At 39.4% G+C, this 17,792-nt stretch overlaps 1 protein-coding gene across 1 annotated transcript in view; it reads left to right on the forward strand.

Moving 5' to 3' along the window:
* Positions 1 to 419: 419 nt before the first annotated feature.
* The window catches only part of glis3 (GLIS family zinc finger 3), a 388,168-nt gene continuing 370,795 nt past the window's right edge, over positions 420 to 17,792 (forward strand). Inside the window, exons 1-2 of the mRNA XM_052020524.1 lie at positions 420 to 719; positions 3,929 to 4,434. Of these exons, the coding sequence (XP_051876484.1) occupies positions 4,041 to 4,434 (394 nt within the window). The 5' untranslated portion in view covers positions 420 to 719; positions 3,929 to 4,040. The remainder of the gene's footprint in view (positions 720 to 3,928; positions 4,435 to 17,792) is intronic.

Below are 17,792 nucleotides of genomic sequence, written 5' to 3' on the forward strand. Positions count from 1 at the left end.
GAATTCAAATGAGCTCAGCCCGAATAACACTGGCGTTGCTAATTCGTATATTGAGAATATATTTAGAATCGATCGTTGTTAAGCGGGATGAGAAAACCTGTTTCTAATGGAATCGCTGATACCACATCCGTGTGTACGTGCAGATATTAGTATTCATATTGCATTCAAGCCTGTTAATCAAACGCACACAAAGATTAAAGACAACGGAAACAATGCGGAGTATATATCTAAACCACACTGTCGCGCGGAACTCAGCTGTAGGATGTGGGAGCGCAGACTTGCTAAAGTTCTTTCAGCGAATGGCTATTGCAGCTTCCAAGTCCTCGGTTGAATGAGTTTCCACAAATCGGTCACCAATTACCCGCCCCCGCATTCGAGCTGTGTTGAGCACAGATCCACACTCCAGTCACTGGCAGAGATACAGCAACAGTCGCAGCATAACACCAGGCATCAAATAAAAAAAAACGAATTTATAGCAGTGATCCCAAAGTTAACCAAAAAAAAGTTGTCGAACCCCTCCCCCTAAGCGAAAAACAAAGAGAAAGGAAATGCTTCTGTACGGTCAGAGTGAGATCTGCTGGGAAAACTCAGTGGCGACATGGGATCTGCTTAATCTTTGAACGGCGAGTAACTTCACTGCGGAATATTCGCCCGGATCCAGACACACTCTCAATCATGAAGGGCTCTATGGTGGGTTGTGCGGATCATTTAACTATCCGGTAAGTGGCTCTTGATTTGAACGGGATGCAAAATAAAACTGTGACTGCATTTTCATCGTGATCTGTGTGCAAATAACTACAGTCGCCAGTGAGAATGCGGATTGTTACTGTCATAAGTGTCAGATAGACACAATGCAAGTGAAGATCAATCATTATTACTACGATGTTATCTCTGGCGTGTAGTGCATCTGAAACTTGTAGCGAAAGAGGTGACAAGCAGTACTTGAGTGAGCAGAACATTTATTTCAATGTGAACAAACATTGAAACGAATGTGGGATGTCTTAAACAAGCACATTTATGTGTTACAATTTCCCTTCCTTGAAGCTGTGCAATCGATATGAAACTGAAAGGAAGTCCAGTATCCCCCCCTCTCTTGGAGAACCAACACTATGGAAGTTTTGACCGCAAAACATCTTTCAGGAAACACTGTCCTGAAGCTGCACATTTATGACAGGTGGACCTCTGGGGCTGGAAGTGACAAAAAGGTTTAGGTCCAACGCAAATTGCTTTTTTGCGGGGGACCATAAAGGCTGCACCGAGCGGGGATTATTCACAATAAGTCGCTATTATGAAGTGGTAAAGTTAATTAATGGCATTGTGAACTTGACGCGGGGATAAAACTGAACATCGAAACCGTGGTGAGTATATCAGGTTCGCTCCTTTGCTGCTTTCCTGAGAATTCCCGGAGACCAGCAACGGCAAATGTTCATAATTTAAACCCAAATCCATAAAATCATCGCAGATTAAATATTTTTCAAGGAAATGAGAATATGCCCTTTGATGCCCTGAAAACAAAACCTTCAAAATATGTGTGTGCTCCGACTGAAGCCATGGAACGGAAAGCATATGAAAAAAATAATTTTCTTTCACTTAATATTTGTGCATGGCCCCGCGCTCAAATTTATTAGAAGCGGTCAGCAGGCTTCACCAGTCAATCCCGTTTATGTAACCTGTGTATAATGGTGCATATCGGATATGTTTGCATATGCTGCCTATTCAACCTCTTAAAATATTGCAGTTTAACTCATTGCATTGAAACCGATCCATCCTAATCGCTCCAATTCTAAATTGGCCTTGACTGGGCAAGATTATTGTGAAGTTTTATTCGTCTGCTGAGTTGTTCAATGCATTCTGGTAGCCGGCGGCGAGGACACGGCAGACGCTGGAGCCCGGGCCCGGCTCGCGCCGCCAGGTGCACATGCTCGCGCCTCCGGGCGCATCTATCATTTCCCGCCTTGAATCATCCAAAGCCAAGTTCCCATGTTTTCCTCTGACAGATTTAACTATTTTAAAAGGACAGCCACACCTGAAAGTTATTCTTCGCCTGCTCTGGGCCACTGTCATTCGTATTGTTTTTACATTTTGAAAGCGGGGTGAACTTTCTGACTGGCGAACAATGCACGGTTTGTCGCCCTTTTTTTGCTGTATATGTTTTGTATTTTGTTTTAAATGGATCCATCGTCATAACTTGGCTCCAGGTTTTCGAACATTTACTGGGGGAAATGAAAGCCCGACCTTGGGTATCATTCCCTCATCCCTCAACAGAAAAGTCTAGCTGAAGTTTGTCTTGTATCAGCATGTGCCACTTTTTTTCTTCCCTGCCACGATGGATGGCAATGCCAGTGCTGACTGAGATGGGGACAGGCGGAATCGAGCTCCTGCTTGTTCCCGAACCTCCCTCCGCCGCACTGGAACACCAGCTGAGATCCTGACATGTGCAGACGGTAGGTGAACTTAACCCGCCGGCTTTCCCCCCGCCCCGCCTCCTGCTTCCTTCTCTCCGCGATACGCGCAGGACCAATTGGTTCCAGCCTGCTTGGTCTCGCGAAAACATTTGATTGACATTTCACCTGTCAGCCGGGCCCAGGGATTTGAGCATTAGCTTTCTGGGGAGGAGTTTCACCTTCAGCCTTTTTTAACTTGTCGGGTGGATGTATTTGCGGCATCACAGCATGCCTGTCAGTTTGCAATTTCTTTGGGTTTCATTTAAACAACTCTGACGAGAAATGTCAGAGTGTGTTGCTGCTCACATGGTTACATTGTAACTTTTGGATTTCTGGCACCCGTGCTCTCTGCTTTCCCACGACACGATCCCGTTGCAATATACGGCGGATTATCTCTAATTGCTAAACAATAATCCCTTTAAATAGTCTGCAGTTACACCATGTTCAACATATTACCTGTTGGAGTTTGAAGGGCGAAATACTTGTAAAATAAAGAAGACTTTTTTTTAATACATAAATACAAATGTATGAATTAATTTTTGCAAAATCTACAACGACGTGGTGGTGACTTGTATCGTCAATCTGTATTTCCAACTCATTAAAATAACTAGCATCAAATGGGACATTTTCAAAAATAATTTTGGACCATTTTCAGTTTCCAATTTTCCTGCTTCAATGACGAATTCTGTTGCTGCCGTCCTCATGCCGAGTGCATTTTCCCCCTTCAATAAAAGCTGAAAATGAAAATGGAAATGAGGTGAGTACGCGTGCAATTAGTGGCCCTTGAGAAATATCAGTTCATGTTTTGAGTACGAATACCCATGACATCTCTACGAATTCGGCTCCAACGTTGCTGTGCTACCATCTGCGCGACTTAATATTTGTGGAAAAGCAAACAAAAAAACTGCGGATGCCGAGAATCTGAAATAAAACACGAAATGCTCAGCATTCCGGGTCGATGACTTTCCATCAGAACTGCGCTGATCAAAGATCATCGCTCTACATATGCTGCCTGACCTGTTGAGGATTTTCAGCATTTTCTGTTTTCATTTCCAAATCTGTGGAACTACTTTAAAGTTCGCGTCTGCCCAGCTAACATTTTTACTTTCTGTCAAGCCTCTCAAAAGGGCCTTTTGGGATCAGTTACTGTCTTTAAAACATACAAAGAAGTTTTGGCTCAACATTGTCAACAATGAATCAATCATTCATATTTGTTGAAGTGATTCAATTTCCTTTACACTATTTGATACAGGCGGGATGCATATACCGTTACTCACAAGCCGTTCCTGCATAAAGTGCAAATTAAATCATTTAGCGTGTTAAGGGTAAAAGTTTTATTAGGGCTAACGTGCAAGCTCATAAGATCAAAGTAGCACCAATAGTTGTTCATCAAACAGGGTAATATTTATATACAACAATCATCTATATATTCATTATATTTAATAAAACATGCTTTTACAAGTGATTATTTGTTCATTTGACAGGATATTCTCTGACATATGGATAATCTATTGAACTCTCATTAAATCTTATTGGATTGACCAATTCTGTGGATAATTTAAACACCTTTGGTTTTGCTAACGAACCCATATAAACATGAATGGAAGACCATGTAATATTAGCCACCGGGGAACGGGTACTCCTCAGGGGCCAGCCTTAATCAATGGACAACAGATCCCCCCCATCAGAATTCAGACAGAAACACCTTGCCCTTCTTCAAACAGCGCTACACCGAGTCCTGCTGCTGGAATGCTCGCAAACAATATGCACAGGAAACGATCAATGAACGGCTGCCAGCATCCTACCGCAACACCTCAAAACACCAGCATGCCCGAAAATGCCATCCACTTACCCGCTTTAAGTCCGAGAAGGCAAGTAGTATCAAAACATACCTTTCAAGTACCCCAGCCGCCGGGTCATTCAACAGCTCTTTCCTCAAAACCAAAATCCATGGAATTTGGAGGCATTTTTTCAAACAACAGTGTAAAAGGTAAGGCTTTTTAAACTGAAATGAATGTTGTTTACTCTTGAGAATATCTATGTGTGCATTAATCTGAAATGATTACTTTAGTTAATAAATTCTTAGCTCTCCAAAGCGAACAAAACTCTTAAAGCTCTATATTTTTGTTGCCTACATAGAATATGTTACTTTGATTGCTGGAAAAAAAATGGAATAAATGGTTGATTGATTAATAATGAGCTGACCTGTCCTGATCCATTGCCTTAAGCATGCCTTTGCATGTTGGTGGTGATGTCAGCACACTGCCAACAAGTTAAACTATGCTTGGTTAAATAGTAAGTGACCCTTTCTAATGTTACTGCCAGCTTTTTTAACCTTTTGCTTGGTAACTGTTGCATAGGACTCCTGCAGCACATGCAGTGAATCAATAACCAGCTTTTCTAAACACGTCTTATTATAAAGCATACTGATTTATTATTCTCAAGTATTGAACTGCAAAGTATCACCTAATGAGTCACCGGATTATCTGACAATCATTAATCATTTAGTAAAAATCATCATATATAGTCTGTAAAGTGTGTCCTAGCTGTTGTTATCTGTTATATCAGTAGTCACTGGCAGAAACAACCATATTTTAGAAAATAAATAAAACATGGAAATAATTTCAAGGAAGTAAATAACCCTTGCTGTTTTAGTTGGAGCTATGAAGTGTTACCTACAATGAGGACATCACCTGAATATGTTAGCTGTCTTGGTTAGATGGCATTCCATAACTGGGCTTATTGCCACTGTGGCAAATTTTGATTTGAGATCTCAAATTAAATGTTTTGTGTAATGATTATCCAGATGTCGTTAATAGTACAAATAAAATAATGAAGTGACAATGTACATTGTTTCATTTAACTGAACATTAAATGTTCTTTAGAATTATCAGAATTATAAAATTAATTGGTGCAGGAAGGGCATTTCAGAAATCTTTGCTTTTGAAACCATATGGTGCACTGTGATTATACAACTCTAAATAGTCCATGAAGATTTTTTATTATTGTTTAATAATGTTTTGCTGCTTTGCACTTAAATTATCATGCATCATTTTCTGAAGGCAATGACAGCATAGTGTAGTTGCAAACAGTCCCTCATCTCTGGTCTTCCAACCAAGTCTCCAAAGAGAGCCAGATATAACGTCATTTCTATTCTTTAATCCATACTTCCCAGAACTTGCAAGTATTATTTTAACTTACATCATTTGGTTTAGGTTTTTTATTACTTTGGATTTGGAGTCTTTGGAAATAAATTAATAATCCAAGAGATCTCTTCTGATGTTTCACAACAGTCAGAATCATATCCTTAGGTTACTTTTTGAATCTGAGTAGGAGCTTGCATAGATAAAACCATCAGTATTCTAATCCACAATGTCATTGACCCTTCACAGAATTTTAGATTTTGGAACAAAGTTGCATGAATTTTAAAGGCTGAAAGGTACTTCTCTTTAATTGTAACTAAGTTCATTTGAGTCAGATAACTGTTGAAATGGTGCAGATTCTTTTATAGAAAGTACTTCATGTGTCAATGCTTGATGCTTTCCCAAAACAATTAAGTTAGAGTAGTTTGCAAAAAAGAAAATAGAAACTCTACAGTTAATGTTTCCAAAACATTGATGATTGTAGCAGGCAATTTGCTGGATATTATAACAAAAAGAGTTTTGACATTGCTGTCCAAACAGACTTGTAATTTGTCCCTAATTAAAGATTCTTGCCTTTGTTCTGTGTTGCTCCAGGAGATGGTGTGACTTCAGAGATTTCAGATCACTGCAACATTAAAGCATCTAATGCTTACTACCACCATTTTCTCTCATGTATCATTTTTATGCCAGCTATAACTTTAGTTGTTGAAATGTAACATAGCTTACAGACTCTGGGCTGAATCATCTTGGATCAGGCCCACAGTTTGGAATCACTGCCTGCAGTGCCTACTCACCAGCACTTCTCTTTTATGAATGTGGAGGACCAAACAAGCTGACTCCCTGAACCCAAGTAGCAAAATGGGCTCTTGAGTAGCAGTTAGGCCACTGTAACCCTAAGGCTCTGCCTCTTGAATGCTCTGATGGTCCTTAACAGCTCAAAGCACCACAAAATACTAACACATAACTAACAACTGAAAAAACGAAAATACTTCAAACACATATCTACACTTCCTCTACAGGGAAAGTTGTCACACAATATGCCCTCTCCACAATATCTATTGTTCTGCCACTGGGCTTGCTGGTGGGTTTTGCAGTGGAGGAGGAGGTCAAATTTCCCAACGTCGGATGTGCAACTTATTTCAGACTAAAGCATTTGGCTATGCTGATCACCAATAATTCCTTACAGAACCACTGACTGTCAATAACTCGATTTGACAAATAAACAGTTTTCCTAATTTGAAGTAGAAAATCACCAGGAATACAGTTGACTAAGGCACTTTTTTCATTCTAAAGATGCTGAGATTTTAGCTTCTTTCAAACTTATCACTTTGGATTTTGCACAGAAATCAATCTTGTTTTGCTCCAGTGTTTTCCAGAGATCAGACATTACTTCAAAGCAACTTGCAGCAGTTTGCAAAAGTAGCGTTGAATAAATGGCAATTGAATTTTTTTTTCAAAGAGATTTTCTTTCAAAGGTCTACAATTAAAATATCAGTTTAAAGAGCTTTGAAATTCCTGTGAGTAATTCCTGTGAATTATGCTTTCATTTCACAGGAAGTGCATTAAAAAAATTACACTTTCTCATCAATGATTTCCTGAAAGTATGGCAGCATATTTGAAGAGAGTGCTGATGTATGTAGCGAACCATATAATAGGTGCCAAGAAAAATAGTCAAAGATCGTTGAATTGTTTTGCTTGAGCTAGCTGATTATTAATTTCCCTCAGCAAAATGAAACCAACCTATTTCTAACTGTAGATAACCAAATGATGAAAACTGTCAAAGTAACATTAAACTAATAAAATAATGTTATTCATTGGATTACTGTAGAAAATAGGTGTGATAACACATTTTATAGCATGAATATTTATTAGTATTGTACTCTAAATCTTCATACTCAACTTGTCAAACAATCTTAATTTGTATGATCATGACGAGGCGTGGCACACATATTGTTTACAAGTCATACTTTAAGCTATTGCTCTGAAATCTTAACATAGTAAATTCTGCCAACACATTCCAGCTGCATGAGGCACGTTTAGTAACTGATGCACAACAAGGTCTGCAAGATGGCAGATAGATGCTATAAAAATCGTTTGCATTTTGTGAAATGCAATCCACTTGTGTTTTTGACAAGTGGGGGAAATGATCAGAAGAGCTGACTCCGTCAAACAGTGATGGAGGTTTTAATCCCCCCTCTAACTGTTGAAGTGGAATGGCACTGAAATTAAAAGATGTTGTCATTGACTTTCTGTCAGTTCCTCTGTTTATATCATTTTAACTGGGACTTTGTGTTGGGCAATCCAAGTGCACAGCTGAATCAAGAATTAATTTTATTGATCCATCCAAATGAGGCTTCATAAAATTCATTTGATACTCTGAAAATCATTCTGAGCAGGAGTTATAATGCTCAGCATGTAATGTTACATATCTGTGAGAGTCTTGCTACATAAATCAGATTAGCAATCTGATTACAGAAATCAATGCTACAGAAGTCAGATTAGCAATGTGACCTCTTCAGTACTAATTCTGATTCTGTATTGATACATGTCCAAAAACTACTTTCAATCCAAACTTTAAGTAGCAGAATAACTGCCTGTTTATACTGCAATATTAGTCCTCGGAGCCTATTGAAAAAGAATTCTAGTTTCAATAATATAAAAATAATTAAAACTGGAAATGCACTGTAAAAATATGGCCTGTAAGATCACTTGTCAACTTGATTTTTCTACAGTTTTTATCTTTATTGTGCCAATTTTTAATAGTTAAATTTTAAGTGAATTCCTGTGATCTTTTTTAACATAATAGATTGTTTGTTACTTTATCTCTATGATAATGTTTCCTATGGAAATATTTCAGCGCAGTTACAGCAAAAAGGTTTTTATTTACAGTATCGTAGTTGCAAAACCATCTCTCCAATCAGAGTACAGCTAAATATTTTGACTGATACAAATAATCAGACGAAAAGTACAATAATTTAGTGAATTTTGTAGTTTCTTAACAGCCTCAAAGTTGTTCAAATTTAAACATGGCATATTATGGACAACTAACAACAGAACCACTTAATTAGTTCAATAATATCCTTTGGGGAAAGGAAACAGCCATCTCTGTGTAGATTGGGCTACAAGATACTGGTATCACGCCATGTGACTGACTGTAAACATGGTCTAGTTGGCCACTTAATTGTAAAACAATTGTTTCATGAACAAAACCATTGCTATTTTCTTGGGACTGCTTGGGAAATAAGTGTGGCCTTTCATTGTCATCAATATCCTGAAAATTCAATATAAAATCTCGTCAACCATCTCATAACATAATAAACGTCCCATCCTCCATTCCATCTAATCATCTCAGCTAAGCATGATTTTTTATGGTAGGTCTTAGGAATACTTCCAACATTATGTTTGGATTCCACTTATATTGGTATTAGTTTGATGGTATGGGTTTATTATTGTAAAATGTACCAAAGTACAGTGAAAAACTTTTGCCTGCATACCATCTGGACAGATCATTCCATACATAAGTACATCGAAGTAGTAAAAAGGAAAACAGAACGCAGAATAAATTGTCATAATTATAGAGAAAGTATAGTGCAGGTAGCTGTTTTTTGTGACCTTGTGTTCAGGATCAGCTTCCATTCTAGTGCTGATGGCATGCAGCTCCACCTTCCCATCATTTGACCCATGCCCATGAACATGAAATTAGATTACTTGTCTGTAATTGGATAATGGATTAGATATTTATTTTCCACCAATTAAACAGGAAGACACCCATGATTTCAGACCCTCACTAGTTTCATCTCCCTCTACAAATAAGCTACAATGACAGCTGAAGCTCAGCTCATTCATTCTATCACAAATTAAGCCATGTGTATCCTACCATCTCCATCTTCTGCTTTCTTTTCTTCCACCAAATTTTAATTCCTCAACAAAAACCCACTCCAGACTGCCTCATCCTCATTCTGAATTCCCACATCTTCCCCATCTCTTCTAGTCCTTGGAGGATGACCTTTTCACACAGTGTTTCTTCCCTTGCTCTTCTTTTATGAACAACTATTCATTCTCCTATCCCTGTCTTTTTTTTATAATTAAAAACTGTCCCACAGCTGTTCATGTCATTATTTTATTCTTCTATGAAGTACCCAGGCATATTTTTCTGTAAATAAGTCTGTTTTATGTATCTTTATTGATTGGTACAAGGTAGGAACGTTGTAATTTGACTTTGGCTCTGCCTTCTGTTATAACCATAACAGACCTTCTACTTCTGCATTTATTCTCAATCCTCTCCCAGGCCACGGAAAGGTCGAATACTTTTTTTTAGTCATTCAAACCTCACTTTTCACTTGAGGCCTATTACTAAGTTAATAAATTCCTGCCCCAACCACCCAACCACCTTGTCCATCACCATGTTCCTCATAGTTAGCTTTCCAATAGTAGAAAATGATACTTTATGCAAATATTGGGGACAGGTGATTCTTTAAATGTAATATCATAGAATTATAGCATAATACAGCATGAAAACAGACCCTTTGGCACTACTGGTACATGCTGACCAAGATACCCATCCACGCTAATCCCAAATTTGCCTACGTTTGGCCCTTATCCCTATAAACCTTCCCTATCCATGTACCCCTCCAAATGTCTTTTAAATTTTGTTATTGTATGTACCTCAACCACTTCCTCTGGCAGCTCATTCCATATACACACTACCCTCTGTGTAAAGAAGTTGCCCCCCAGGTCCCTTTTTAATCTTTCCCCTCTCACCTTAAACCTATGCCCTCTAGTTTTTGGTTCCCTTTCCCTGGGAAAAAGACTGCATTCACCCTATCTATGCCTCTCATGATTTTATACACCTCCAGGAGACCACCACTCAGTCTCCTAAGCTCCAAGGAATAAAGTCCTAGCCTATCCAACCTCTCCCTCTGACTCAGGCCCTCGAGTCCTGGCAACATTCTCACAAATGCTTCTTCCAGCTTAATGACATATTTCCTATAACAGGGTAACCAAAACTGTACGCAAGACTCCAGGTACGTCCTCACCAATGTCTTGTACAACTGGAACATAATATCCATGCTCCTATGTTCAATGTTAATAACCTACATTTGTCCTCGGCCTTCTCTACTGCCAAGGTGAGGCTAGATGCAAATTAGAGGAACAGCACCTCATATTCTGCCTGGGTAGTCTGCAACCTGGGTGCATGAACATTGAATTTGCCAACTTCCAGTAACTGCTCCCCCTCTATCCCTTTTCTCTTTTCTCTCTCCTCCTGATCCATCTAGCCGTCACCACCATATCTCTTTCCGCTCTCCCATCCTCTCCATCTGCTGTCACCCACACATTCCTCACACTGGTGTCTCTTTCCCCTCCCCACCTCCGTTCCATTATTCCATGCTCCACCTTCCTCTCCTATGAGATTCCACCATCCTCGGCCCTTCGTCAGGTTTATTATCACTGACATATGATGTGAAATTTGTTGTTTTGCAGCAGCAGTGCAGTGCAAGACATTAAAATCTATAAATTACAAAAATAAATAAATAGTGCAAAAAAAAGGAATAGTGAGTTAGTGTTCATGGGTTATTGGATCATTCAGAAATCTGATGGCGGAGGGGAAGAAGCTGTTCTTGAATCATTGAGTTTGGTTACTACCTCCTCCCTGATGGTAGTAACGAGAAGAAGGCATGTCCTGGATGGTGAGGGTCCTTAATGATAGATGCCAACTTCTTGAGACACCGCCTCTTGAAGATGTCCTTGATGGTGGGGAGGGTTGTATACGTGATGGAGCTGGCTGAGACTATAACCCTCTGCAGCCTCTTGCGATCCTATGCATTGGAGACTTCATACCAGGCAGTGATGCAGCCAGTCAGAATGCTCTCCACCATACATCTATAGAAATTTTTAAGAGTCTTTGGTGACATACCAAATCTCCTCACACCCCTAATGAAGTAGAGCCGCTGGTGTGCCTTCTTCATGATTGCATCAATGTGTTGGGCCCAGGATAGATCCTTTGAGATGTTGACATCCAGGAACTTGAAGCTGCTCACCCTTTCCACCACTGACCACTCAATGAGGACTGGTGTGTGTTCTCCTGACTTCCCCTTCCTGCAGTCCACAATCAGTTCCTTGGTTTTGCTGATGCTGAGTGTGAGGTTGTTGTTGTGACACCACTCAACCAGATGATCTCTCTCACTCCTGTAAACCTCCTCATTGCCATCTGAGATTCTACCAACAACAGTGGTATGATTGCCAAATTTATACATGGTGTTTGAGCATGAGACATGGCTCACCCGCAGCACCTATCACCTCCCAGCTTCTTATGCCATTCCCACACTGTCCCTCCCCCATCTGCCTATCGCCCCTCTCACCTGGATCCTCCTATCACCTGCCAGCTCTTGCTCCACCCCTTCCCTCCACCTTTTTATAAGGGCTACCTCCCCTCTATCTTTCTGTCCAGATAAAAGGTCTCAATCCGAAACATCGACTGTCCATTTCTCTCCATAGATGCTGCTTGACCTACTTGTGTGTTGCTCCAGATTCCATCATCTGCAATCTTTGGTGTCTCCTATACTCAGTGCCCTGACTGATGAAGGCCAACATGCCAAACACTTTCTTTACCATCCTATCCACCTGTGATACCACTTTCAGGGAAGTATGCACATGTACTTTTAGGTGCCTCTGTTCTACAGCACTCCCCAGGGCCCTACAGTTCACTGTGAAAGTCCTACCCTGATTTGACTTCCCAAAATGTAACACCTCACAATTATCTGTATTGAACTCCATTTGGTATTCCTTAGCCCATTTACCTAGTTGATCAAGATCCCTCTGTAATTTTTGAAAACCTTCACTGTTTCTGATACCATCTATTTTAGTGTCTTCTGCAAACTTACTAACCATGCCTTGTACAGTTTCATCCAAATCATTTATATAAATGACTAACAACAATAGGCCCGGCACTGATCCTTGTGGCACACCAGTAATCACAGGCCTCCAGTCCAAAAAGCAACCTTCCGTCATTACCTTTCACTTCCTACCATCAATTATCTAGCTCTCCCTGGATCCCATGCAATCTAACCTTACACACTAGCATACCATGCCGCACCACGTCAAAGGCCATGCTAGAGTCCACATAGACAACGTCCACTGCCCTGCCCTCATCAATCCTCTTGGTTACGTCTTCAAAAAACTCTAACAGATTTATGAGATATGATTTCCCATGCAAAGAGACATGCTGACTACCTCTAATCAATCCTTATCTATGGAAATGCTGGTGAATCCTGTCCGTCAGAATCCCCACCAGTAACTTACTCATCACTGAAGTCAAGCTCATCGGCTTGAAGTTCCATGGCTTGTCTTTGCTGCCTTTCTTAAATAACAATACAACATTAGCTACCCTCCAGTCTTCCAGAACTTCATCTATAGCTAAAGATGATGCAAATATCTCTGCAAGAGCCTCCACAATTTCTTCCCTAGCTTCCCACAAGGTCCAAGGATGCACTTGGTCAGGTTGTGGAGATTTATCCACCCTAATGTGCTTTAAGACTGCCAATACCTCCTCTTTGATAAATTGGGTATCTTTAAACTCTTTTTATTTGGCATATGAATCATTTCACTAAGAAACAACGTTTTAAAAAAAACTAAGAGTTCCATATATCAACTGACTTTCAAATAGATACACACAATAAAAAATATTTACATTGATTATGGATGCAAATATATCGCGTAATTCACCTGCCATCATCATATCACAGGACTGAAAGGCAAGTCTCGGCAGCTCCAGGGTATTTTCTCTTGTTAACTATTTTCTACTTTTGCCTGCACCAACTTTGTGTATTAGTGGTTAGAATCACAGCTAGTACTGCACTAGTCAGTTTACATAAGCACAAATATTTAACCTGCAGTCAAGGATAAGATTATTTATTCTGTGAGCATTAATGGAACTTTTACTGTCCTTAGTGATATTTCCCACAATAAAAAAGAACAGCAATAATAAACACCAATTAATGTTGTGATGATTGGTCTACATAGTATGTTGATACAAATTAAAATATGGGTTCCGAAATATTGCTTTGAATACACTAAGTACTGAAGTTGGCTATAATATAACTCTGAGAGTCTTTGATTCTAATAAAATAGGTTCATAACAAGGTTCAGGAAATCTAATGGTACATGTAACTGAATAATTACCTCAAATGTGGAGGTCAGAGAAGTAATGATTCTTTTGAAGGGCTTTAAATTTTGTCAGTGACTTTTTCAGTTATTCTTAAGGTACAATTTCACTGAAGGAACTTTATTCAGTTCCTTTTCTTATTTCAGATATTCTCCTCTCTGTGTTCTTCTCCATATTACTCCCCTTTTTTTTTCTTTTATCTTTTCTTCTTTTCACTCAACTTTGAATCTGACACTTTTTCTTCATAACTTCAAAACATATCTGGAGAGACTGCAGACGCTGGATCTGGAGGCAGGTGGATGCTAGATGGAGGCAGGCAAAGAGAAACAAAAATAAAAGGCAGATGGAATGAGGTGGGGGGGGGAAGTGGGGCATGAAGGTTGGAGGCAGCAGTTGCCTCCATCTATTATCCACCTGGCACCATCTCCCAATTCCACACCCTCCCCTCCCCTACTTGGCCCATCATCTTTCACCCCTTCTCAGTCCACCAATCACCTCAGGCTCCTGTCTCACCACCCCCCTTCTCCTCCTTTTACTGGCCATCTCCCCTCTTAGTCCTGATGCAGGGTTTTGACTTGAATCATTGACAATTTATTCCACCCCCACCCACCCCCACAGATGCCGCTCAACCTGCTGAGTTCCCCCAGCAGATCTCTTCATACCTTATAGATTCTACATTTAATTCTCACGAGGATGTTTCACATTTGAAGTCTTATCTCATACCTAAGTAACTTCCACATATGACTTCAATATATCCATTATTTGCATTATGTTTTTCCACATTTGGTTGAATAAATTAATGCAGAATAGATTATCTGTATTTAGTTTGAAAAATCCTATTGTACCTGATCATCCTGACATTGATGATATTTAAAATCACTGTAGTTTATTCTTCCTATTGATAATTCTGATTACCTTAGTTAATGCAATACTTAATTGATTAAGGGAAATGAGAATAAACTGAATTGAAGCATTTCATAATCTTACAAATATTTAAAGTACTTTATCTTTGCTTTAACCAGAAGGTCTGCAGTTGTCAATTTGTCTTGTTCTCATGTTGGGTCAATAATATTTTATAAAGTATAATATACAGATGCACCAATAAGCTTCACCAGTATTCCATTTTACACACTTCTCCCTAATCCAGTTGTAAAGTACACCAACAATCAATTCACATTGCTAAATTAGCAAAGTTCCTTTAAAGAATTGTACATTTCTATTATAAAACTCTTTACATATGTATTATTCACCTAAGATATCATCTTACTGCTAACCCATTGATGTTCTAAAGGTTTGGAGAGTCTCTGGTTTCTAAACCAGATGGGATGCAATGACTACTCAGTGGAAGTCCTGGATTAGTTTATGTGTTTTGTACTTCAAGCGAAATATTGAATATCTGGGTGTACTTCAGTCATCAGTTATTGCATAAACACAGAATAGCAAAGAAAAAGATGATCCGCATTTCTTCTACAGCTCATCAGGAAAGAGCAAAAGGTTTCACTTTTATTTAGTATTTTCATATCCTTGTTGATTGACAAATAATAAATTTCTTCTGAAATTTGATTACCGACACACAAGTCAATCCCACAAGTGGTATTAAATTAATGACCAGTATATCCTATTCTACCACAAACAGAATCACAATGCAAACTGGGTTCAAGCAAAGCTTGTGTCATCACTCTGATCCTCTTTTCATTCTGTCTTGCTGCAATACCACACCTCAACTTCAATAAGCTTCAAATTTGAGCTGAGTTAGACTGTAGGATGAGTAGGAATCTGTTCACTGTTGTCATCTCTGCTGCAAAACCAAGACCATGGAATTACAGTACTCTGATGTGCTTATATATTTGCACACTTGTAGAATAAGGTCCATATCATTGTTGTCTCCTTCAGTGAAGTGTATGAAAGGAAGATTCTAATACTAAACATCTAGAAGACAACAATCCTCTACTATCCTGTATTTGATATTCTCCGGCATCTCCTGCCAATCACAATCTAAAATAAGACCCTAGAGGTGTGACTTACTTTCCGTATCTCAGGAGTAATCCTTCAACAATAATGAAATTTAACACCATCTCTAGTACACAGGTGCAGGCTTTTGGCCAACTGAGGAAAAAGGTGTTTGAAGACCAAAACTTCACACCAACTACCAAGTGTGTTGAGCAGCAGATCCCTGCACTTTTGTGCACTTCTGTATGATGAACAATCAACAGAATTATAATCAGCACTGCTTTCACAAAATCCTCTAAATCTACCGATAAGAAACAGGAAATAATATCAGTGTCTTCCCCAGACCAATATCCCCAGCACTATGGCTTTGATCATGTTCAACTAGCTTCAGTGAGTGAACCACACTATTTCCATCCCTGAAATTAGATTCCAAAAACAAGCACTCTCTTCTAAGTTCTGTCATGGGAAAAAGTTTACTGGAGGACAGTGACAATGGTTGAAGAGTATTTTCAAACTTTGGAAAAAATGTAACATCCTCAATGTTTTGGGCCATGACCACTGAAGTATTGAGCACCTCAGATCAACATGCAAGGGCCAAACAATAGAAGGATTGCACAATATCCCAAATTGTCACCTCGCCTGTCCCATTAAGCACCATCTATCCAACTTTTGACAGAGATTGTGGATCCTGCATAGAATGCAATTGTGCTGGAGGCAGTGCAGAGGAGATTCACCAGGTTGCCTGGATTGGAGGACTTTAGTTATGGGAGAGATTAAATATACTGGGTTTGTTTTCCCTCAACTGAAGGAGGCTGAAGTGTGACCTGATAGAGGTATATAAAATTAAAAGGGGCATAGATAGGATAGACAGGCAGAATCTTTTCCCCTTGGTAGGCATATCAAAATCCAGAGACCATAGTTTTAAGGTGAGAGGAAGGAATTTTAAAGGGGATTGGAGGGAAAGTTTTTTTTTACACAGAGAGTGGTTGATATCTGCAACTCGCTGCCAGAGGAGGTGGTGACGTCAGATATAATCACCAAGTTCAAGAGACATTTAGACAGGCACTTAAAAAGACAAGGCATAGAAAGATATGGATCTAATGCAGGCAAATGTGATTATTGTAGATGGGTAAAAAGGTTGGCATGGACATAGTGGGCTGAAGGGCTCATTTCTATGCTGTACAACACAATGCTATGGTTCCTCGGCTGCTGCAGAACCCTTAGAACTGGGGTGAAGGTATCAATGATTCTGCAGATGTATAGCCCAAGATTCAGCTTGGAGATCAATAATATATCAAGGTACCCATGTAGCAGTGCCAGGGAGAAGGATGGAATCAGTTATAAGGGAACAGAGTATATGACAGGGACAAAAGATGATGGCTACATTCTAAACTATGTATAAAAGGGAATCCACGCATTGATTTTAAAATTCTCATCCTTGCTTCTCAGTCCTTTCATGGTCTTCTTCTTACCTCTCTCCTAATTTTCTCCAGCCCAACAATCTTCTAAAATATCTGCCCTCCTCCAGTTGTAGCATCTTATTCACACAGTCACTGGTGGCCAAGGCCCTAAGCTCTGGAAATCCTCCTCTAAGCCCCTCTGGCTTTTTACCACTCATTCTTCTCTTATGACATTTCAAACTATAATTTCCCATAATTGCAACACATTTGGCTTATTTGGCATCACTTATTCCCTGTTACCAATATGCACACATCTTAGAGCATCTCTAGGAAAATGGTATTTCCCCAAGATGTGGTGCTGCACAACCAAAACATAGCACTATTTTTCAAGCTTCATTAGGAAAATATAGCATGCCAAGAGCAGAAATCAAGAGAGAGTACAATGACGAATTACAATGACAAATGAACAGGTAGCTCAGGTTCTTGATTTTGATTGAATGGAACTGTTCTGCAAAACATCTAGTTACTTAATTTCCATTAGGTCTTCCCATGTAGAGGAGCTCTCAGGTGAGCAGTAAATAACTTTCTTGACTCAATGTGGAGTTGAGTACACTGTTTGTTCTGCATCCTTTTCACTGGAGTCCTAAGTTCAACCTGAAAGGTCTCAAATTAATAGAAAATGTATGTACATATG

The sequence above is a fragment of the Pristis pectinata genome, chromosome 7, assembly GCF_009764475.1.
Source record: "Pristis pectinata isolate sPriPec2 chromosome 7, sPriPec2.1.pri, whole genome shotgun sequence".
Classification (NCBI taxonomy): Eukaryota; Metazoa; Chordata; class Chondrichthyes; order Rhinopristiformes; family Pristidae; genus Pristis; species Pristis pectinata.